General features: G+C 42.2%; 1 protein-coding gene across 1 annotated transcript in view; it reads left to right on the top strand.

Moving 5' to 3' along the window:
• KLHL2 (kelch like family member 2) overlaps positions 1–24431 on the top strand; it is a 44304-nt gene that overhangs the window by 9373 nt on the left and 10500 nt on the right. Inside the window, exons 2-7 of the mRNA XM_053459999.1 lie at positions 1689–1811; positions 5598–5704; positions 15420–15541; positions 18427–18589; positions 22438–22547; positions 23603–23719. Of these exons, the coding sequence (XP_053315974.1) occupies positions 1689–1811; positions 5598–5704; positions 15420–15541; positions 18427–18589; positions 22438–22547; positions 23603–23719 (742 nt within the window). The remainder of the gene's footprint in view (positions 1–1688; positions 1812–5597; positions 5705–15419; positions 15542–18426; positions 18590–22437; positions 22548–23602; positions 23720–24431) is intronic.

Genomic DNA, 24431 nt, shown 5'->3' with positions numbered 1-24431 from the left:
AACCATTTTTGGGAATCTCCAGCGACTTGCGTTTTGTGATGTTTAATTGATGGAGACAGAAGGGGCAAATGTGGTGTTAAAGTGTTGTGTCTGATCAAAAAAATGGCGTTTAATAATTATAACATGTTATAAAAAAATGGCAGGGGTTTTCCCCCCTCAAATTTAGACAAAAAGAGAAAAGTTATGAGAAAATTAAAAATCTCATATTTTTATACATAATAATATTACAATTTTTTGTGTTGGAAATATTAACTAGACTTTTGGTCAAATACCCCCCCCCCCGTATAATAATTAGATATTTTCCCTGAGTTTGGCATGCCTACCCATTTCCCCACAGACTCATAAACATTAATTCTGTTTGTCAGCGGGCCAGTGTCTATACTGTTCCCATTAATATGTATGACTTAATTGTTGTGTGTATATATATATATATATATATATATATATATATATATATATATATATATATATATATATATATATATATATATATATATATATAATCTCTAAAACTAGTACTTTCGTATTCTCACCCCTTTTTATAGACGTATGGTGTTAATTAGTCAAGTGTTTTATCACCTTATTGGTGTAAAGATAGTATGATCCAGATGCACGTTCTATGTTATTTATAATCACTCAGCTGTCTTATCAAAGGGTTTAATCCCCATACCGCATATCAAGGTTCAAAGCATTTTACTCTGCAGCACTTACTCCCCCATTGCCCCAATAGAAGCCCTTTTAAGAATGAATATGAAAAATTGATGTTTTTTGCTAACCAAGCACCACAATAAATTTAGCTGCAAAGTCAAATACTAAAACAATAGAGCTTGAAACACGGTATGATCTTAAACTCAAGGAGCAAGTGTCGTATGATCAGACAGACTGTAAGTGAACTTCATTTGCGATACTAAGGCAGGTGTCCCTGGTCAAATTAAATTGTAACCTTGTGCAAATGGACCAAAAGCTATTTGGATTAATTTTTCTTTTTTGGTTTTGGTCCATATGTCCATGTATCATTTTCTGCCCCTTTGGTTCAGACAAAATTCAGAGGGTTTTTACGTTTTACAGAAACAGAATTTTTTGTCACTCACTCTCATTCACTCGCTCATGCTCTCGCTCACGCAGTCACGCTCACTTTGTCATACTCATTCATGTTCTTACACTCATTTGCATTCTCTGAATGTCTCCCTACTTTCTCATTGCTCCTACCTTCTCTTGCATCTTCTTGTTTTTCCTTCTTTGGCAGCTGTTCCTTGTCCGCTTCTGATCCTGGCCTGCTGGTGAGCCTCTTCAGTTGACGAAATGGAGGAAAGGCTGTCCCCATGGCTTCCCCCCTTTTGCGGAAGTGTGCATAGAGGCCAGAATAATGCAGACAGATTTGTAAAGAAAGAGAGGTGCAGAAACGCTTCTCTTTCTCAACAAATCTGTCTTCACTATTCTGGCCTCCCGGTGAACTTCCACAAAATGGCAGAGCTTTGGGGACAGCCTCTTCCCTTTTGCGGGAAACTCACCAGAAGACCAGGTTTCAAACAATTCCAATCTTTGCTTGGTCTTTGTTGTGTTTTCTGAGATTCGTACAAATTTTAGTCAATTCAAATCGTTCAAATCCAAATGCATACGCCTGTTTGTGAATTTTTACCGTTTTCATTTAGCTTATGTAATGTTCTATACTTGTGTTTCCTTCACAGAAGCGCTAAGCCAAGCATTCCAAAACCTGTGGATGTAAAAGATAATACTGAAAAGTTCTGTCCTGTCACAGTGAATCCACGACACACCAGAAAAGCGTTCAAGGTTATGAATGAATTACGAAGGTGATATATATATATATATATATTTTTTTTTTAATTGTGTGGATCTTCAAGAAAGTCTTTGATGTGCTTGCTAGGTATTCATATTTATGTTGGGTTGCTTTACAGTGTGGTAAACTAGGTGACTACTCAATAAATAAATATAAAAAATATTCCAAAGCTGAAAAAGTTCCAAGCTGGGTTAAATATAAACTGTGACTAGACTGAAGTTTGAAAAGTTACCGTATCAACCGATGGTCAAGGATGATGTGACCGCAATGCCTTATCCAATGAGCCCAAACTATCATCTGCTTACACATTCCTCTGTTTCTACCCCCAGATTGAGGCAGTAGTATCTGGACCCTGCCTGCATCAGACAGTTAGGGGTGAGGGCGGTGGTTATCATGTATCTTGCTTCAGGAGCTGACTTGTTTGGGTCCCTGTCTTCAAGTTGCTTGGTTTAATGTCATAGATGAGTCAGATCACAGTGGCCCATCTAACAATATGACATTGGACATGTTAACTTAAAACTACTTAAGTTGCCAGATTTGGTCGATAAAGTAGAACACATAGCGAGATCGTTGCTTAATATCCTAAAAAAATAATTTCCTGAAAAAGTTATGCTCCTTTATAGTTGTCAGAAGAAAGGGTTTTTTTGTTAATAATTTACCATCAAGCATGTGCCCAGAGAAACGAACAACTGTTGCCTCAATGTAATAATATGTCTAACAATCATTAAAGCCAACCTGCTGCCGGAAATAAACTAAACCAAGATGTTAGCCGAGAATAAAGATTGCTGGACCTTTGGGCAGGTTAAACTTTCCATCTAAACCTCCGTGTGTTAAAAACACTTGTATGTTAGCAGCCACTCTTTAAGGGCTGGACAGATGAATTCTGGGAAATGCAAATCTGTTTTCAAAGATTTCCAGAATGTCAAAATAGGACAATAAATATTATTTCCAATGTGCAATTTATTTAATTTTTTAATAAGAAACATAGATGTGCAGCTACCAGCCTATAGTTTTTCCAAAATGTTCTTCGTCTCAATTTTCTCTGTAACCTATCCGTTCCGACTGTTTGTCAAAGTACTAACTCTTCTTTGTTGATGTAATGGTGCAGTGATTTATGACGAATTTTTTTAGCAACTCCCTAACTCTTAAGATAAAGTTGAAATACTTGAGTGTAGCTAGAGTGCTCGCATGAAACGCACCTTCCACGGTATGTGTATGACACCATGTCCTCTTGGTGACTCTGTATTTAGATGAAAAATAGCTGATCCCATAGATGGCAAAAAAGGGGGCCCAAAGATTTTGATTCAAACTCTATTCTTTAGTCACTGCGTGAATTAATCTCGGTAAATTACTGTGTGACATTGATAAAATAGAACTAATCCCTTCAGTATGAATGTTCCCGTACTTTCCTGGAGAGAAGGTCATGGTGTATTTAGTGTGCCCAAAAAATTACTGCCACAATTAATGTACTGACATAAGCAAGTCTGTCCACGGTTGGATAGCCTTCACCATTGTTCATGGGAAACGTTGGAACATCTACATGCAGAGTAACTGCACTACTGCGGTAGTAATTCCCTGTATTACCGGAATAAAAATAAAATCCAAACAGGTGGGGTTACGGATGGGAACATCTCTAAATCCAAAATAATGTGTGTGTGAATTAATGTATATATAATGCAGAATGCCTAGTTCGGATATGAGTTTTCAGACATGGGCTGTTACAGTAGTGTATACCTTTTTTTTCAGACCTGTTCCTTATCTTTAAAAACTCAGTGGCAATATTTGAGGTTTAAATAACCGTTAAGTGAACATCATGGCTGGTAATCCAATCATTGGCAGGTTAATCCTTGAAAGATTTCAGAATCTCTCATCTTCCAGTGCAGTGAGTGAACAATGTCGGAGATACAATGGGTTAACGATGTGAAAGCTGCTGCGTGTCACATGCCTTGTGCGTGACTAACGCCATCGTTTATTGTAATGTATGTTTCACAAAATTGGTAGCTCTCCTACTACACCCAAATAATGTGATTTACGTTCCATTGCCTCCTATAATGTGAAATTCTTCATAGGAAAAAAATTTTCTTTTGAAGAGAGAGATTTATTAACGTGCGTGTCCACGTATGTTTTTGACCTACAGTATCTCACAAAAGAGAGTACACCCCTCGCATTTTTGTAAATATTATCTTTTCATGTGACAACACTGAAGAAATGACACTCTGCTACAATGTAAAGTAGTGAGTGTACAGCCTGTATACATTTGCTGCCCCCATCAAAATTACTCAACACACAGCCATTAATGTCTAAACCTTGGCAACAAAAGTGAGTACACCCCTAAGTGGAAATGTCCAAATTGGGCCCAATTAGCCATTTCCCTTCCCTGGTGTCATGCGACTCATTAGTGTTAGAAGGTCCCAAGTGTGAATGGGGAGCAGGTGTGTGAAATTTGGTGTTATCGCTCTCACGCACTTTCATACTGGTCACTGGAAGTTCAACATGGCAAAGAACTCTGAGGATCTGAAAAAAAAGAATTCTTGCTCTATATAAAGATGGCCTAGACTGTAAGAAGATTGCCAAGACCCTGAAACTGAGCTGCAGCACGGTGGGCAAGACCATACAGCGGTTTCACAGGACAGGTTCCACTGAGAACAGGCCTCGCCATGGTCCACTAAAGAAGTTGAGTGCACGTGCTTAGCGTCATATCCAGATGTTGTCTTTGGGAAATAGATGTATGAGTGCTGCCAGCATTGCTGCAGAGGTTGAAGTGGTGGGGAGTCAGCCTGTCGGTGCTCAGACCATACACCGCACACTGCATTAAATTGGTCGGCATGGCTGTCGTACCAGAAGGAAGCCTCTTTTAAAGATGATGCGCAAGAAAGCCCTCAGTTTGCTGAAGACAAGCAGACTAAGGACATGGATTACTGGAACCATGTCCTGTGGTCCGATGAGACCAAGATAACTTTATTTGGTTCAGATGGTGTCAAGCGTGTGTGGCGGCAACCAGGTGAGGAGTACAAAGACAAGCGTGCCTTGCCTACAGTCAAGCATGCTGGTGTGAAGTCACGGTCTGGGCCTGCATGAGTGCTGCCGGTACTGGGCAGCTACAGTTCATTGAGGGAACCATGAATGCCAGCATGTACTGTGACATACTGATGCAGATCATGATCCCCTCCCTTCGGAGACTGGGCCGCAGGGCAGTATTCCAACATAACGTCCCCAAACACACCTCTAAGATGCCTTGCTAAAGAAGCTGAGGGTAAAGGTGATGGACTGGCCAAGCATGTCTCCAGACCTAAACCCTATTGAGCATCTGTGGAGCATTCTCAAACGGAAGGTGGGGGAGCACAAGGTCTCTAACATCCACCAGCTCCGTGATGTCGTCATGGAGGAGTGGAAGAGGACTCCAGTGGCAGCCTGTGAAGCTCTGGTGAACTCCATGCCCAAGAGGGTTAAGGCAGTGCTGGAAAATAATGGTGGTCACACAAAATATTGACACTTTGGGCCCAATTTGGACATTTCCACTTAGGGGTGTACTCACTTTTGTTGCCAAGGTGTTAGACATTAATGGCTATGTTGTCACATGGAAAGATATAATAGAATATTTACAAAAATGTGAGGGGTGTACTCACTTTTGTGAGATACTGTATATTTTATGTACATTACTTTTTTTTTTGTTTTTATTCGTCCGGATTCTTCACAGGTAACCCATAGTCTGATCTGTCAGTCTCCTGAACGCTGTATAAATTAAGTGCTCTACAGGCACTATGTGTATACCCATTATGTGTGTTCATTGTGTTCCCAGTCAGAACCTGCTGTGTGATGTGACAATAGTGGCTGAAGATGTGGAGATCGCCGCTCACAAGGTCGTGCTTGCAGCCTGCAGCCCCTACTTCCATGCTATGTTTACAGGTACGTGCTATTTGGCTGGGTGCAACTGATGATGTTACTGATGTCCTGCTGAACAAGTGCTACATCTAACTTTTTTTCTGTTGCTGTTTGAAACTATTTAAATTCTCAGTTTGATGGAAAAGTAAATAATACCGGAATATATTTCTACCACGTAAACAGAAAGTGTTGTGTCTGGGTTTTTTTCCCCCCGACTGGAAAAAAGAACAATATTTCCTGTATTTGAACAAGACTGGGTGTGGTGCTCGCTATTCGAGAGAAGCCAAGCTAGCTTCACGTGGCCGGCTGCTGTCGGCTAGGACAATATTCATTAGATTAGCATGAAAATCCAGATCCTGTCATTTGAGTGTCCTCGTACACCTATGGGTTTAAGCCTCTTTTGTTCTAGTATATACTGATGCTAAGTGTTGAAACTTTTTTTTGTATTATATATGCAATTATGTTTCCTAGTCTACTAAATACATTTGGGTGTATATTAAATATGTTGTGGTAAAGTGTATGGGAGCGTGGTTGATGGTATATATATCTCACCTGGTTACCTCTGCCAGGCATGGTAGCAAACCCAGGTGCTCTCAGGTGAGGCTTCCTAAGCTCGTTACTGGGGAGGAAGCCTTAAAAGAGAGGGCTGTTAAGTTTGCAGGTGAAGGGAGAAACTGAATGAAGGAGCAGCTACAGCCAGCGCTGCAGCTCACCAGGTATGAAGCTTTACCCCATACAAAACTGGTTACTTTGCTTTGCGTCAGACCTTAGGCTGCTAGAGAGGTATCCTGCTGTTTAGTTAGAGCCGGACAGGCTTATAGTTTGTTTTGTTTACAAGGTGCTCTGTGACTACAACATCTAAATAAACGCGCTTTTACGTTGGAAACCTGTGTGAAACCGTCATTGCCGCCCCATGCGTGAGCTGTCCCCTACAATTGGTGGAGAATGCGGGCACAGTGGTGCTAGGAGCAACGGCAGGACAAAACACAGCATCTGAATTTTGTGGACATTTAAAGGGCCGGAAGCATATGTCCTGAGTGAAGGCTGCAGCACTGTAAGGCCCATCCGGCACAATGGAGGAAGTGATAAAGCAGCTGATACAGGCTAACCTGAGACATGAGCAGGCCTTGGAACAGCAACGGAAGTTTCATGCAGAGGCTTTTCACGCCCAGCAACATGCGCAACAGCAGACTATGGCCCAACAACAGGAAACGAATCGCCTGTTAATGGAGCAGATTGCTGCGCTCAGAGAGACTGTTGTGGCTCAGTCCCAACAAGTGGAGGCAAGCCCCCTTGAGACTGTTAACGTGAGGAGGGCCGTTCAGCGGGGCTTACAAAAAATGACACCCGACGACGACGTTGAGGCATACCTCACCGTATTTGAGAGAGTGGCGGAGAGAGAGAGACTGCCAGTTGCAGAGTGGGCAGAAGTGATTGCACCCTTCCTGACTGGTGAACCGCAAAAGGCCTACTATGACCTCGGGGAGCAGGATGTCCGGGACTTTACAAAACTAAAAATGGAGATCCTTGCTCGCCTGGGTGTTACGCCCGCTGTTCGGGCCAAGAGAGTCCACTGTTGGAAATACACCATGGACAAGCCTGCCAGGTCCCAGATGTATGATCTGATTCATCTTGTACGCAAGTGGCTGGAACCAGAATCCACTACACCAGCCCAGATTGTGGAAAAGGTGGTAGTGGACCACTACCTCCGCGCCCTCCCGGCGGAGCTACAACGGTGGGTTGGGCATGGAGACCCCAGAACTGCTGAGCAGCTTGTCAACATGGTGGAAAGGTTCATAGCAACCGAGGACTTCCTCCGTGAGGTCCCTGCGGCACCAACACCTTCCAAGACTGTCAGACCCGCGACATCTTTGGGTAAGAGAGTTCCAGCTGGAGGTGTATGGAAAAATGTGAGAGAGAGCAGGGATCTAGAGTTTGGGCAAGGGCAAAAGACTGATCCTGAACCCCTGGGACCCCACAATCCTAGAAAGGGCTCCCTACTAAGGAGGCCAGGGACCCCCCAGTGCTGGAGGTGCCATGAGTGGGGACACATAGCCGCCTATTGCCCTCTTAACTCAGAGCCCATGGTGTGTGACGCTAGTCGGCGTCAGTCCCTGTTTGCAGAACCTGTTTGTGCAGCCATTCCAGAATCAGAGACTGAGCCGCATTTTTGTATGGTGAAGATAGGTGACTGCTCCGTGAAGGCACTTTTGGACTCGGGTAGCCTGGTGACTTTGGTTCGGGCTGGCCTTGTGACTATGGACTACGTGCCGAACAAGCACATAAGAGTGCTATGCATCCACGGGGATATTGTAGCTTACCCTGTGGCCCCCATTAAGTTGGTGACCCCATCTGGAACTGTGACCTACGAAGTCGGAGTTGTAAAAAGACTTATGCATGCGGTTATTTTAGGCCGCGATTTCCCCTTGTTCTGGGAGTTGTGGAGAAGGGGGAACGTTTCTGCAGCTGGGGAACAAACTCCGGCAGAGTCTGTAACCCTCCCTGTAAATAATGGGTCAGGTGAGACGGCCATTGGGAACAATGATACCAGTAAGGGGCATGATGAAAAGGATCTAGGCCCACCTGAAATGTATAGTGAAGATTCTTTCCCCTTGCAGGTGTTAGCTGGGGAGGAAGAAGAAGAAACTTCCCTACCCGGCCAACAGGTCTTAGATTTAGAAATGTCTCGGGGTAACTTCGGGACCGAGCAAGTGAGAGACCCCACTCTGGGAACTGCACGGGCAAATGTCACGGTAGTAAATGGGGTACCACAGGAACCCGAAGCTGACCAGAAATTTCCGCATTTTGCCATGAATGGGGATCTAGTGTACCGGGTCACCAAAGTTAACAAGGAAATTGTGGAACAGCTTCTGGTGCCAAAACCATACCGACACCTGGTGCTGGACATAGCCCATAACCATGTGTTTGGGGGGCACTTGGGGACTAATAAAACACAAGAGAGGGTCCTCCAAAGGTTTTATTGGCCTGGGGTATATGAAGAAGTAAAAAGGTATTGTGAGTCATGCCCCACATGCCAGAAGAGTGCCCCAACACCACACTTCCGTAGCCCCTTGGTGCCACTTCCCATCATTGAAGTACCATTTGAGAGAGTTGCCATGGATTTGGTAGGGCCCATTGTCAAATCTGCTAGGGGACACCAATACATTTTGGTTGTCTTGGATTATGCTACCCGGTACCCAGAGGCGGTACCCTTAAGAAACATGGCCTCCAAAAATATTGCTAGGGAGTTGTTTTACATGTTCTCTCGCACGGGGATCCCTAAAGAAATTCTTACTGACCAGGGTACGCCCTTTATGTCACGGGTCATGAAAGACCTGTGTAAGTTGTTTAAAATCACTCACCTCCGTACCTCAGTGTACCACCCTCAAACAGACGGGTTAGTGGAGAGGTTTAACAAAACCCTAAAGCATATGCTAAAAAAGGTGGTAGAAAGGGATGGTCGGGATTGGGACTGTCTATTACCCTACCTCATGTTCTCTATCCGGGAGGTGCCCCAAGCGTCTACAGGGTTTTCCCCCTTTGAGTTAGTGTATGGCCGACATCCACGGGGTTTGTTAGATATTGCCAAAGAAACTTGGGAGGCCGAGGCCACCCCATATAAGAGTGTTATTGAACATGTGGCTCAGATGCAGGAGCGAATAGCGACGGTGATGCCTATAGTTAAAACGCATCTGCAAAGAGCGCAGGAGGCCCAGAGCAGAATTTATAACAGATCTGCCAGGTTGAGGGCCTTTAATCCTGGGGACAGGGTCCTGGTTTTAGTGCCCACCGTTGAAAGTAAGTTTTTAGCCAAGTGGCAGGGTCCCTATGAGGTTGTAGAGAAGATGAGTGAGGTGAACTACAAGGTCCATCAACCGGGCAGGAGAAAACCCTTCCAGGTTTACCACGTAAACCTGATCAAGCCGTGGAAAGAGCGGGAGTCTTTGGGGGCGACCCAGGCAGGGGTCAAAGAAGTGGGGCAACCAGTTCCCCCAGTAACAATAGGAGAGGCACTGTCAGTGCCCCAGAAGCAGGAGGTGAGGGAGTTCCTGCAGGAAAACAGACGAAAGTTTTCGGACCTACCTGGCCGTACCCACCTCATAAAACACCATATTAAAACTGAGCCTCACAGTAAAGTGAACCTGAAGCCATACAGGATACCAGAAGCCCGTAGAGAGGCGGTATCCACGGAGGTCAGGCGCATGCTTGAATTAGGTGTTATTGAGGAATCTACTAGTGAGTGGTCAAGCCCCATAGTGCTAATCCCAAAGCCCAACGGGACGTGGAGGTTCTGTAATGACTTCAGGAGATTAAATGAGGTCTCAAAGTTTGATGCGTACCCCATGCCCCGAGTGGATGAACTGGTTGAGAGGCTTGGGAAGGCAAGGTACATTACAACACTTGACCTTACAAAGGGCTATTGGCAGATACCGTTAACTGAGGAGGCTAAAGAGAAGACTGCCTTTTCCACTCCAGAGGGCCTGTTCCAGTATGTTGTGATGCCATTTGGGTTACATGGGGCCCCTGCTACCTTTCAGAGGCTGATGGATCTGATTTTGAGACCACATCGTGATTATGCCGCTGCTTACCTGGACGATGTGGTAATTTTTTCGTCTGACTGGAAAAGTCACCTCGGTAAGGTACAGGGCGTGTTAGAATCCATTAGTGATGCAGGCCTAACCATAAACCCTGAAAAATGTGCAGTGGGTCTGGAGGAAGCAAGATACCTGGGTTATATCATTGGTAGGGGTCTGGTTAAACCCCAGATCAATAAGATTGAGGCGATACAGAACTGGCCTAGGCCAGTAACAAAGAAACAAGTGAGGGCTTTCCTTGGCATAACCGGGTACTACCGTCGGTTCGTGCCCAATTTTGCCTCCATGGCCACACCATTGACAGACTTAACAAAGGGTGGTAAGTCAGTGATGGTAAAGTGGAACCCCGAGGCAGAAAGGGCTTTTCAGAGTCTGAAGTCTGTCCTGTGTGACCAGCCAGTGCTCGTTTCCCCTGATTTTAGGAAACCATTTCTGGTTCAGACAGACGCGTCTGCTAGAGGTTTGGGGGCAGTTTTGTCACAAGTGGTTAATGGGGAAGAACACCCAGTGCTGTACTTGAGTAGGAAACTGACCCCAGCCGAGGAAAATTATGCCATAGTGGAAAGGGAGTGTCTCGCCATCAAGTGGGCGTTGGAGTCCCTGAGATATTATCTCCTGGGCAGGGAATTCGTGTTGGTGACTGACCATGCTCCTCTGGCATGGATGAAACAGAATAAGGAGAGGAATGCAAGAGTGACCAGATGGTTTCTCTCCTTGCAAAATTTTAGATTTACAGTGGAGCATAGACCAGGGAAGTTACATGGGAATGCGGATGCGTTGTCCAGGGTGTACTGTATGGTTGCTGACGCTGTCCAGACCTCTGGTCTGGAGTCGACGGGGGGGATATGTGGTAAAGTGTATGGGAGCGTGGTTGATGGTATATATATCTCACCTGGTTACCTCTGCCAGGCATGGTAGCAAACCCAGGTGCTCTCAGGTGAGGCTTCCTAAGCTCGTTACTGGGGAGGAAGCCTTAAAAGAGAGGGCTGTTAAGTTTGCAGGTGAAGGGAGAAACTGAATGAAGGAGCAGCTACAGCCAGCGCTGCAGCTCACCAGGTATGAAGCTTTACCCCATACAAAACTGGTTACTTTGCTTTGCGTCAGACCTTAGGCTGCTAGAGAGGTATCCTGCTGTTTAGTTAGAGCCGGACAGGCTTATAGTTTGTTTTGTTTACAAGGTGCTCTGTGACTACAACATCTAAATAAACGCGCTTTTACGTTGGAAACCTGTGTGAAACCGTCATTGCCGCCCCATGCGTGAGCTGTCCCCTACAATGTATATAGTATATCAAAATTATATAAGACTGTATGCATGACGAATGATGCAGATGAAAACACCTTATCTGTAGAATTTAAGTGGCTTTCTCGTCTTGGTGTTGCAGTGCAGTTTGCACTAAACTATTTAGAATACCTGAAGAGGAACTCTTTCTGCAGCAACGGCCAAGAGGGTATTTATAGGTTAATTTCTTAGGAGTCCATATGTATTCTCGGTGCCAGGCTGAATGGTCTTCAGGAAGTGCATGCACTGTGATGTCTGGCCTGCAGACTGTAGGATTTTCCTGGTCTTTGTGAGCAAATCTAAAAAAAAATAATCTATCGTCTGAGGACAGAAAGTCTTGCGCTGTTTACAGAACTCCAGGGCTGCCTGATTGATCTTTAAGCTTGTGCCTCTCTGCTGCACTAAGCCTCAGGCATGCTTTGCCTCAAGTTCTACGAGCACTGCTTTTCCTTTGCGGTGAATTGGACAATCGGCTTTTAGCTTTCCACCAGTTACATGTTCTTCGAGGAAACTTCTACCGGTTACACGTTCCACGAGGGTCCCGTCCTTAATCCTTCCCGGTCCAGGTAAAACGTGCAGGTGTCTAACAGTTACGATTGGTTGTTCACATGCCACCTCTGCAGACACTTGGTTCTCTTTTCAAATTTCTCATGCCAAGGCCTTTGCTGGATGCAACTTTAACCCTCGCTGAAGCCAAAATGAAGGCCCGCGACCTTTGAGAGGTGGCAAACTTGGTCCTTGTCTTTGATCTTTGTGATTTGCTTCTTTGTGCTGCAGCGCAGAGGAATGGATACCGTGGCACAAGGGTGCAGGTCCTAGAGACATAGACTGGAGGAGCCCATGTTTCTACTCCCTCCATTGTGCAGTGAACACATAATTAAACAGGAGGTACACTTTGGATTTGTAAATGTTTTGGGAGATGTTGCTCTTTTTCAGTATTGGAGCAGAAGCCCTTAAAACATATCACTGGCTGCTGTCATTTTACCATTTTAACACTTTTGCAGGATTTGTCGTTGTAACAAAATAACAAGGGACAGAGAGTGAATCGGATCTCGGGATTAGGGCACACCCAATGCACTCCTGTTTACCTAAAACGCAGCAGAAGGTGTGGAGTGACGCCAAGAAAAGCCAGCACCTTCTCACAGACAAGTGAAAACCTAAAATGACTAATTATGGCCATTAGCCTAATATTCAAGGAGGGTATTCAATAGAACACATCAATGGCTTTCTATTTTTTTTTTTATCATCATCATCTCTGGCCTAATGCTTTATTTATTTTATATATTTCTGCTTCGTATTTCATGAAAGAATTTATTCACATAATTTTATTTTCTTGATGGTCCCCAACAAAAACAATATTGTTTATTATGCGAGTGTTTCCCGCAGGGTAATGCATGTCACTGGAGTTTTTGTTGCAGGAAAGAATGGAATTTAAAAGTTGTAATGGAAGATTTCCAAAGTGATATTCAGTTCAAATACACATTGATATAGTTGTGTCCTGGAATTAGCTGCTCAAATTAACTTTTACTCTCCTTCACAGGAAGGTATTTGAGTTCTTATTGTAAAGTCGGATTTAGACACAGACTGTAATTTAATTACGGTTTATATAATTAGGTATAGACAGAGAGCAAACACTGGACTTAGGCAGGTTTGCTCTAATGATGTCTTCCCTATAGAATGCCGGTTTTTGTTTGCTGTATTTATGCAAATGATATTGCCAAAGGACCACTGTATACGATGCATAATTTCATGTTTATGCTTTATTCAAAATTATACATTCTGTATAGATCAAACATTTATTTTAGTACATTTTATCCATAATCTCTTTGCCGTCTGGTGCTAATGGCAATTTAGGAGTTTAAGGGCTACAAATATGGTCTCCCACCATCCCCTGGTCTCAACGTTCTCTGTGCACAGGGGCGTCAACGCAGCCTTTGAATAATAAGAGATTACATGTGCCCCTTCCTGGCCCCGTGTTTGTAGGACCCCTCAAACATTAGGCAAGTCATGGAATTTCTAGCAATTTCACTACCACCAGTTTAACTATGTATTTTGTTTGTAGATGTTTTTTTTTTATGTTTATGGCCTTTCTCATCTAACATTACGCACTAGACTGTGTTTGGTGTATGAGCATGTACAAAGAGATCTGGCTTCTGGATATATCAGACAAACTTCTAAATAAAAAAAAAAAAAAAAAATGTTGTGCAAATGTTATCTGTCAGCAAATTGGGGCAAAGAGCAAATGGAAAGGGAGTCGCATGGCCAAACACCTCTCCCCTGCCTGGCGAAAGAGGAAGGACACCCAGGGAAGTGGCCCTTCATCCAGAGACTCCATGTCAAACTGGGTCCTGCAACGGCAATCATCCTCCCCCCGCTGACACTGCATGATGCCGTTTCTGGGAGAGGTTTGGTGGCTGCTGAAAGTTGCAGGACCCGGAGTGGCCATTACAAAGCCCTGACTTAAATCACAGAGAACTTGTGGACTAAACTGTGTCCGAGCAACGAGGCCCCCAAACCTGACTCGGTTACATCAGTTCTGTCAGGAGGAATGGGCAAAAATTCCAGCTACGTATTGTGAGAAGCTTGTGGAAGGTCTACCCCCAGCATTTGATAGAAGTTAAGCAATTAAAAGGCAATGCCACCAAATACTAACAAAGTAAACGTAAACTTTTGGCCCGCTGGGATTCTGATATAGTCAAAGGTGAAAGAATTCTGTCTGTGATTGATTTATTTTACGTCCAAGCAGAGTAGGTGCCTTAACTGACTTACCAAACAAAATGTATGGTTACACGAAATGTGTGCAGTTGTGAAAACTTGACTTTGACTGTCTTTAACAAAGGTGAATGTAAACTTTCAGCCTCAACTGGATATGACCAAATCCATTGTAAAGTGGGGCGACATGAAAAAGTATCAGGAATTTGGAGGGTTATTTCTGTTTTTTCTTTTACAGACATTTTGTCTCCTAGCAACATTCATTGAAAAACTATTATTGCGCAGATTGTCCGCGTGCCTTGCCTTTTTATTTAAGGGAAATTGTCCTCCTCCGAATGTGCCGTTCTTCACTGTGTGTTTATCGGTGGATAATGTCGGGTCGCTGCGTAGCACTAGTATTTCTTCTTCTGTAACCTGTATGATGTACTACTATGGTGACTAGCCGCCTTAGCCCGCGTACCGTATAAAAGGCAAATCTAGTGTAAACAATTATATGTATTTAGTGTCATTGATTTGTGATTATTGGATAAGATAAAGATTGTAAGATTTTAGTGGTTAGACCCACTTGTCTTGCTGTTCACGCCCCCCCCCCCCAAAGGGTCAAAATAATGCACCTTTGGTATACTGCACAGAGGTTTTTTTGTATATGCAATAATTTTTTGATAAATCAGCATGGAAAATGTCTGCTAATGGCCACTATTGTCCCTGTCCAAAGGTGTTTATGGTGGCCTTGTTTATTATATTATTAAACACTTGCTTTTATTTATATGCAAATTCCTTAAATGTCTTAAAATGGATTTATGTTTGACTTGTTTCTGAAATAGGTTACATAGTTACATAGGCTGAAAAAAGACATGCGTCCATCAAGTTCAGCCTTTCCTATATCTGTTAATTTGTTGCTGTCGATACAAGGTTGTATTTGATATTTACCAGCTATGCAACGCTACGTCTAATGTATCTCAATAAGGAATTGCCCAGCAGGCAGAAGCTGAAGGGAAATATGTGAAATAAGAGAATGGGTGTCGGGACTAGCGTTGACTGCATAATACAATAAACCGTTTCGTTTTTCTTTTTGCCAGCTGAAGGAAGCTCTGTGCGAGTACTGAGCTGCCAGTGTTTAATTTCCACTGTTTACTCTTTGCTGTTGCTGTAGGCGAGATGAGTGAGAGCCGAGCTAAAAGAGTCCGAATTAAGGAGGTGGATGGGTGGACCCTGAAGATGCTTGTTGACTACGTTTACACGGCAGAAATAAAAGTCACAGAAGAAAATGTTCAGGTACTAACCTTACACGGCATTATTCCATGGTTTTGTATAGATCCTTACAGAGTTGGACTGTAGGTGTCTGGGGTCATCCTTTACCAAAGTTATGATACTTGCTGTAAAACACTTTTCAGTTAAATGGATACTCTATCCATCATATGGTACATAATCACTTTTAATGCATATGATAGCTGAGACATTCCTTTAAATGTCCGTTTTGTCCCTTGCTTGAGGTATTCTGTGCAACCCCCCTTTACGCTTTTGTCCCTTCTTCCACCCCCAGCTATTTCTGGTGCGTGAGATGAGTTTGCCAAACACCAGGCCGCTGTAGAGGTGGCTTGGTGAACACCATGGGGGTTTATTTAGACCATTCTGTAGAGCACAGTCATATACATTAGCAAGCAAAGAGGGGGAACACCATGGTAATTTAAAGGGACTTCTCAGCTATCCTGATATTAAAGTGCATTAATGTCCGTTGAAGACTTGAGTTTTTTTTGTGGCAGGAACAAATGGTCAGACTAGAATGGGCAAATGGTTCATATCTGAACTGTGAATGTCAAAGCCTGCCATATTTCTACAGCAGCACGTGTGTTTTGAGTGTTTGGGTTGCACAGCGCTATTGAGGATATTTTGTTTTCTTTCATTTCAGGTCTGTGTGAAATATTTACAATTTGTGCTGACAGATATTTCTAGGGGTTGCCAAGCTCTCATAATAATACTCACGGGACTACGATGATTGTCTTTTAATTGTTATAATGTATTTTTCAGTAGATTTTTTTAATTTTTTTTTTTTTTGCTTCTTTTCTACTTCAGAATGTGTAAGCATTTAAGTACCGAGCGTATTTTTAGCCTATGAAATGTCATTCACCCACAAAGGTTTTTATTTGCAGTTGAAAAGTGACTCAGGGTAAACAATGCCAGCAGCTGAAATTAAGTTTTATGCCTGGCTATTAAGTATAGCTTTTATGTGAATGCTTTATGCTAGAAGTATTCAGTACTACTTTTTATACCGTCAACACCACGTCAGCTGTACAGCGCCAGGATTTCTGAGGTTGTACACTGTCTTTAAAGGAGCACTCCAGACCTGTCTGTTTCTCTCTGTTTGTGTGTGTGTTTGCTCGATGATCGACGTCCCTGTTTATAAAAACTTGAATTTTGGGGGGGAGAAGCCTGAATATAAGACTACCCTATAAGAAAAAAGTTTTACCAGTAAATATTTACATGTAAATATTTTTTCATATTTAATCAAAACTATGATTGAGAAAAATGCATTTATTTTTATTTCCTTTTATTTGCCAACCTATCCCCCAGTTATGCACATCTGACCCCGGGCTTGCCCCCCAGGATATGCCTTATACCTCCTATGCGATGTGCGTAGACAACCTCTGCTGCTACCCGGCACTTCCACCAGGGCTTCTATTACTGAGCACTAGAAGGTTATGATGGGCAGAGGCGGAGGTTGTCTACGCACATAGCGCAGATGTCAACCGACTGCCAGAGAGGAGGATCCAGGTCCCCTGCAGTGCTGGGGGGGAAATCTGGATCTCAGACTTATAGTCAGACCTCTTTTTGAGGTTGGATTATAAGACAACCTTGAATATTTGCGTTTGCCTCATCTTATGTTCGAGCAAAATACGGTTTATAGCAGGTGTTAAACTAAGCCTTTTGGGTTTGGCTCTAAACTTTTCAGAGCTGGCATGATTATGCAGCTTTGTGAATACATAGTTAGGGAACATTGGACTCTTCATATTAGTCACAGTATTCTACAGTTGATAAAATTACCAATGACAGAGAATGGTGCATTCGTTTATGTCAGAAGGATTAGTAACATTAATACAGCTGGTGCTGGACATGGACAATCCTTTTGTCAGAAGGAATTATAGTAGTTGAGGGGTTATGGCTAACTCATATCTGACACCTAGAAAACTAAATGCTTGCCAGTCGCTAGATTAATAATTGTACCTATATGATTGGTAGTCTGTATTTTTATTGTAAATAGCTTTAAATCGCCTTGTAATTTCATTTTTTTTTTGGATGCTTTGTGTAAAGTCAGATTAATTTCGGCCACCAAATCACTATATTATACCAGCGTGCACAGGGGTTTGTCTAAACAAATGACGTAAGATTGCGATGAACAGCCGTATAATCCTTTTGGTTATTGGTGCTTTGAACTCGATCTTATCTTCTATTTCATCATCTCCTCTCTGCATGTCCTTTAACATTGTATAATATGCAAATAGCAGCCATTTGTGAGGTTGGCAGACATAGTAGGGGATCTGGTTTGGTTTGCTGTGAAAGTTTTGATCCGTTGGGTGTTTCTCTTTAAACTTAGGTCCGAAACTTGTACGTTCCTTCTGACTCACTGCATACTATACGTACATACGGGTGTCATGAAAGTGGTGTCAAACCGGAAAAAATCTTGGTTCCCGCATTATAGCCCTTACAAATGGAAATGGAAGAAATGTGAGAGAGGATAGGTGCTAAATAAAATCGCAATAATCCACTAAACTCTCTCAAACCATTTTGTAAATTACATTTTGCTTGGTGAAGTATGAATGCTGAGAGTGTAGTTTATGAAATCTAAACTTATCCTGTATGATAGCTGAAATCTATAGCTCCAGAGAGGCAAACTGTGTGTGTGTCTCTATCTCTCTCTATCATCTCTCTATCTATACCGGTGTATGTATGTATGTATATGTGTGTGTGTGTGTGTGTGTGTGTGTGTGTGTGTATGTATATATATATATATATATATATATATATATATATATATATATTAAACTAATATCCATATAATATGGACAGAGACTTTCTGTAAACACTTACTATGGTTGAATGTTATGTATGTCATTTGTGTATAACCAAAACAGTATCATCAAAGCTCTTCATGTTCATTGTAGGTCCTTCTGCCAGCAGCTGGCCTTCTTCAGCTCCAAGATGTGAAGAAGACTTGCTGTGAATTCTTGGAATCTCAGCTCCACCCGAGCAACTGTTTAGGGATCCGGGCTTTTGCAGACATGCATGCGTGTCCTGATCTACTAAACCAAGCGAACACATTTGCAGGCAAGTATAGCCATGTATACTGATTTGGTAACATCGCACTAATATTATTCCACCAACATAAGTCATTGTTGTTTTGGCATTATTTATATATAACCACCAGTCTGTTTGTGGTTTCTTTTAATGTAACCTTTATTTGTCACTTTAAGTCGCGTTCTGCGTGTTTCATGTGGTATTCACAAGCTTATAATTTAAATCTTGCCATGTACAGCTGAACATTAGCATAGTGTGTGATCCAAATCTCTGTGTATACTTCCCCTTATGTTTCTCTGTTCTATGGGATGGAAATTAGTATTTCAGGGCTCTATAACCCTAATCTACAATAATAAGGTGTGTTCAGCAAAGGTGGGGTGGACAAGAGTTGTGGTTTCAACTGCCCTACTTCACTATTCATTATAAAGGACCAACATTGCCAGGTTTCTCCAGCAGTAAGGGCTGAGCTGGTCCTGTATAATGTATAATTCACGTGTAAGAAGACTGAGATCTCACTTATTTATCTATACATTATACAGGGGTATTTGCACACTGGGGTTGTTGGACCTTTTGTGAATAGACCCCATAGTTTACAGAAACAGCAGAAGATGTGTTCGAAGATTAACTTGTGTAAATAAAGTATGGTGTTCTTCCAAATACTATGTCGCTTTGTGTGGATGTGGCTATAATACTTGAGACAAATTGAGGTATGTAAACCATTGAGTGAATATTAGAGCAGCCACACAAATAGTGCCATCTTGAGTCAACTGTGTGAAGTACTACGAACATATCCCTTTTTTTTTTTTGATAGTGGACATATGTGGCTTTTCCCTATACAATTTACTTTTTGTATAGATTTTTTTCCCCTTTATTTTAAGTAGAAACTATATGCATCAGAAATTGTGAAGGTAAATCCTGTAGGGATTTATATATATTTTATATTATATTTAGGCTCTGCCTCTTTTTAATATGCTTAAACATGGTTCCTTGGTAATGAAACCAAGAGATGAGAGCCAAAAAATATACTCGCGTCTCTTCCTGTCTATATTCACATGTAATGAAACTCCTGGATTTTGGCCATATTGTATAGTATGTTTAATGGGAACGTGTAATTTATGCAGTGTGTGCCGCAGGAGAGGGACACCCCAGACATCATACTTTATTGCATATAATAGCAGAGAGGTTCTTTTAAATTTCCATTGCATCTCTTTTGCAAATGTGTGGGGTTATTCTGCAGAATCCTTCCTCCACCCCACAGCTATGTTCTGTGCAGGACAGGTGTTTGGCTGAGGAAACGTCTCCTCGCACGTCATATACTTGCCACTAGTCAGCTCCAGCACTGGCTTGTCAAACACTGCAGGGGGAGTCTATTCAAATCCCCATGTGAGGAAAGCACTCTCATTGATTTCAATGGGAATGCTTTCCTACCAGTGGCTGCTTCAAGCAGCCAATCAGTGGCAAGAATTTTTGGACCATGCTGAACAAGTAGTACTGCAGAGCTGCAGCTTCTATGCCAGGTAAGTGGTTTAATATGCATGCTTCATAAAAGAAAGTGCTCAGAGTACTTTAATATGGATTTTTGTTCTGTGGAGATGTCGGGTACAATAAACTGTCCCTTTTAAATGTTAATGTTGTTTGTTACATTTATTTCCACCGTGTTTAATGCTTGCTGCCTCATTTTCTATCCAGTCCCATGGATGTACATTCCAGGTTAATCGCTGGTTTATATTTAATAAGGTTCACTGCCTTGAGGCATCCACTTCCCACTGCAGGCTTTTCCGTAATGGCAGGTGGTATTAAGAGCACTTGTTAAAGATTACTTCTAGTTTTACAGATTTCTTATCAGATGCTAGCAATTGCTAGAAATCTATTTTAGTTTTTAATAGCTAAAGGCTTTATTGGACGACTACAAAAGTTTGACACATTGGAAGGAGAGTTGTGCTCCCCCACCTCCAATTTTACTTTACATTATGACTGGCCCTATGTGAAACCTATTGAAAAGAATGTTACCTAAACTAAAACCATGAACTATGCATTATATAGGACAAATTCAGCCCATCAATTCTGTAAATTGAAACCACAACTCTGTCAATAATGCAATGGCACGCACTCACTCACTCTTGGGTTCTGTCTGTGTCAGGGTGTAGAGGATGTGGGTGCATGCGCCTAATTGCTTAGCTGTAATTGGGGATAATTCAGTATTTTCAAATCTTAAATATACACGGTGTACAGGTAAAAAGGGGCCCTCTACAAAGTGACACCGCATCGTGTTTGAATGACACATGCACTTAAAAGACTAATCCTCGCTAATACAGTCCTTCTTATGGAGCCATTGCTTCCCTGTCTCTCTGGAAGCCAAGGACAGCCGTCTTGCATCATTTTGAAATAAGTCCACTTTAACATGTTTTTGCTTAAATGCATCACCCCCGTAAACTATAAATGTTCAAACTGATCATATTTATGGGAAAGATAATGGCAGTGGAAATGGCTGTGCCATAAATGCAAGGCAACTGCTCTGGGAGAAATGTTTTTTTTTTTTTTAAATACCATATTGTCCCAGTTATAGGCCATACCTTATAATTTGGTGCCATTTTAAAGAAAGTTACATTTTGAAAGAAAAAATACACAGTACAAGGGGGGTTCAAAAGGCTAGAATTTATGGAGATAAAAAGCTTTTTTAAGCCCTGCCTTAAACTCATGATGCACACTCTAAGATAGGAGCAGGAACCGGTGGACACGTCTGGCACAGAATGAGCAGAGAACATGGCGGAACTCATTTTATCAGCGTTACTGATGGACCACGCTCTGCTAGTGGAAAGTGACCACACAGGGAATGTTAAAGCACAACGCCACGCCATCCTGAATATCTAAACCATGGTTATGGATTGCACGCCTAATGTACAGATTTTAATTAGGGGAAAAAGTTTTTGGCCTATAATTGGGGCAATACGCTATATAATTACCGAAGCAGCAAAAAGTAAGAGTTGAAGGTTACTAGCTACCCAGCAGGACTGGTCAAATTCCAAGATCCTAGAAGACATGCTTTTCTAAAAATAAATGGCTGATGCCTAGCTTTTGGTCTCTCAGATACAGTATATGGACAAAAGTATTGGGACATCTGACCATTATACCAACAGGCACTTTTATGACATTGTAGCTATAACAGATTCCACTCTTCTTGGAAGGCTTTCCACAAGACTCAGTGTTCTGTTTAGGCCATGTCTGTATGGACCTTACTTTGTGCACTGAGGCACATTCATGCTGGAATAGGAAAGGGCCTTCCCCACATTGTTCCCACAAAGTTGGAAGCAAAACATTGTGCAAAATGTCTTGGTATGCTGAAACATTTATAAACTTTCCTTCACTTGAAGTAAGGGGCCTAGCCCAAACCCTGATTTTAATAATTAAGAGGTGTGTCCCCATACTTTGTACAAATAGTAGTGTACAAAGCAAGGTCCATAAAGACATGGTTGGATGAGTTTGTTGTGGAAGAACATGACTGACCTCAACTCCATTGAGCACCTTTGGGGTGAAATGGAATGGAGCTTGTAAGCACGGCCTTATCGTCCACATCAGTGCCTGACCTCTACTGGATGAACGGGCAAAAAATCCCATAGAAACTCTCCAAAATCTTGCGGAAAGCCTTCCCAAAAGAGGGGAAGCTGTTATAGCTGCAAAGGGGAGACCAGCTACATATTAATGTCTATGTATTTAGAATGCAATGTCCTAAAAGTCCCTGTTGGTGTAATGGTCAGTTGTCCCAATACTCTTGTCCATCTAGTGTATGGACGACATTGACTCAAAAAGAAAATAAATATAAAACTTTTTTTTTGTATTATTCTGTAAACTTTTATTTACACACATTTTTTCCTATGCAGAGCAACACTTTTCAGATATTGTGCCTGGAGAAGAATTCCTTAACCTTGGAATTGAGCAGGTTTGCAGCTTAATCGCCAGCGACAAACTAACTGTTATATCGGAAGAAAAGGTATCCAGAATCATGTTTCCGTTGCTTTTTTAATCTTGCCAAGCCAATATATGCAGAGTACCTTCCTGATGTTTTTTTTCTTATAAAATTAAAAGACTATTTTAAATTATGGAAGCTTTGACAAAAATAGGTCGACTCATTTTGTCTTTTGAGTCTTTTTTTCCTTCCCTACTCATTACAAAGGCCACCAAAACCAATTCAACTTAACAGGAGGAGCGGTTCTAACGTAACAGGGTCCTTTTGTGTTGCCACTTTCTAAGAAAGTGTAAGCGCTCAGCCTGCAGTTGCGTGTTCTTAGCAGATGGCTGAGGTGGTAGGGCCTGTTTTAATTCCCAGTCTGGCCCTGTTTGTTGGGTACAGACATGGACAAATCCAAGTTACCATAGTTCCTAAAATGTTACTGCAGAACCTGACTGTGCTCTGTTGCATAGGGATTTCTTGGCATGGCATACTTTTTAACATTGCACACTGTAATGTCCCTGGAACAGACTGTGCATTTCCGTTTACACAATCATTATGCTCGTTTATCATATGATCATAAGATGAGCAATACTCTTCAAGAGAATCCATTTCTAGAAATGCAGGCTACAGGCACCCAAAACACAATATATTACATTGGATGTGGGCACAACTGCAGTATATAATAAATCATGATGTCTTGTGGGTGGCTCTGCTGCAGAATTGTATATATAATTACACAAACATGTGCAAGTCCTCATCAGGCTTCTGGAAAGGTCATTTACAAGCCATCCTATGAGATTGTTGGCTATTTTTGTTGCTGGGATTATCCTGGAAGCCATGGCTCCATAAATTGGTTAAATCTGAAGAAGTCCTGAAAGTTTGTGACTCTACATCTGTTAAAGCTGGTTTGCTAAACAGTCTTATTACATATCCTTTGGGTCTATCATCTCTGTAGCAGTTCAAATAACGAAGTACAACAGAATATGGGAGGTTGCTTTATATGAAAATACCATAGCACAACATGTATGTGTTTGTAGGGACTACAAGTAAGTAACTTTAGAGATGTGCTAAACTGTTCTTGTTTTTTCTTGCAGGTGTTTGAAGCGGTGATTGCTTGGGTCAACCACGACACAGATGTGCGCCAGGAGCACATGGCTCACCTGATGGAACATGTTCGTCTTCCTTTACTTTCCCGGGACTATTTAGTTCAGGTAAGAAAAGAAAAACAATTTACGATCGTGTTTTTTCTTCTGATTTAAATCTGCATATTGACATGGAAGCTCATACAGATATACTGAATAGTAGCTTTTTAGGTTTATTCTCAGTATTAACAGACTGATCTAACACATTACACAAATTATTAACAGAAAGTAGGGCTGCAACAACTAATCGATTTTATCGATAATAAAATGAGGGTTTTTTCAGAGCAAATGCTCTGAAAAATACCCCTTGTTTTATAATCCGTTTCATTCGGTGTGACTCACAGCAGTTAGTACTTACAGTCCCTCCCTGCAGTCACTCTGATTGGCCCCGCCCCTTTCTGTTTCCCAGTCCCTCTCTGCAGTCACACTGCCGATTGGCCCCGCCCCTTTCTCCATCCCTGTCTGCAGTCACACTGCCGATTGGCCCCACCCATTTCCTATAGCGTCCACACTGTCCACAATTCATCTAACTGTGAGTATAGCATTAATATTTGGGTTACTGAAAGTTAGGGGAGGTGGGGGTTAATTTAGGGCCAGTTATGGTTAATGGGGTCTTTAGGGTTAATTTGGTGGCAGTTATGGTTGATGGGGTGTTGAGGGTTAATTTAGGGGCAGTTATGGTTAGTGGGGTCTTCAGGGTTAATTTAGGGGCAGTTATGGTTGATGGGGTCATTAGGGTTAATTTAATGCTGAGGAATGACACACACAGTGATGCAACAAG

This window comes from Spea bombifrons, chromosome 1, assembly GCF_027358695.1.
Source record: "Spea bombifrons isolate aSpeBom1 chromosome 1, aSpeBom1.2.pri, whole genome shotgun sequence".
Lineage (NCBI taxonomy): Eukaryota > Metazoa > Chordata > Amphibia > Anura > Pelobatidae > Spea > Spea bombifrons.
The sequence above is the reverse complement of the archived record's forward strand: the minus strand, read 5'-3'. Positions and strand labels throughout refer to the sequence as shown.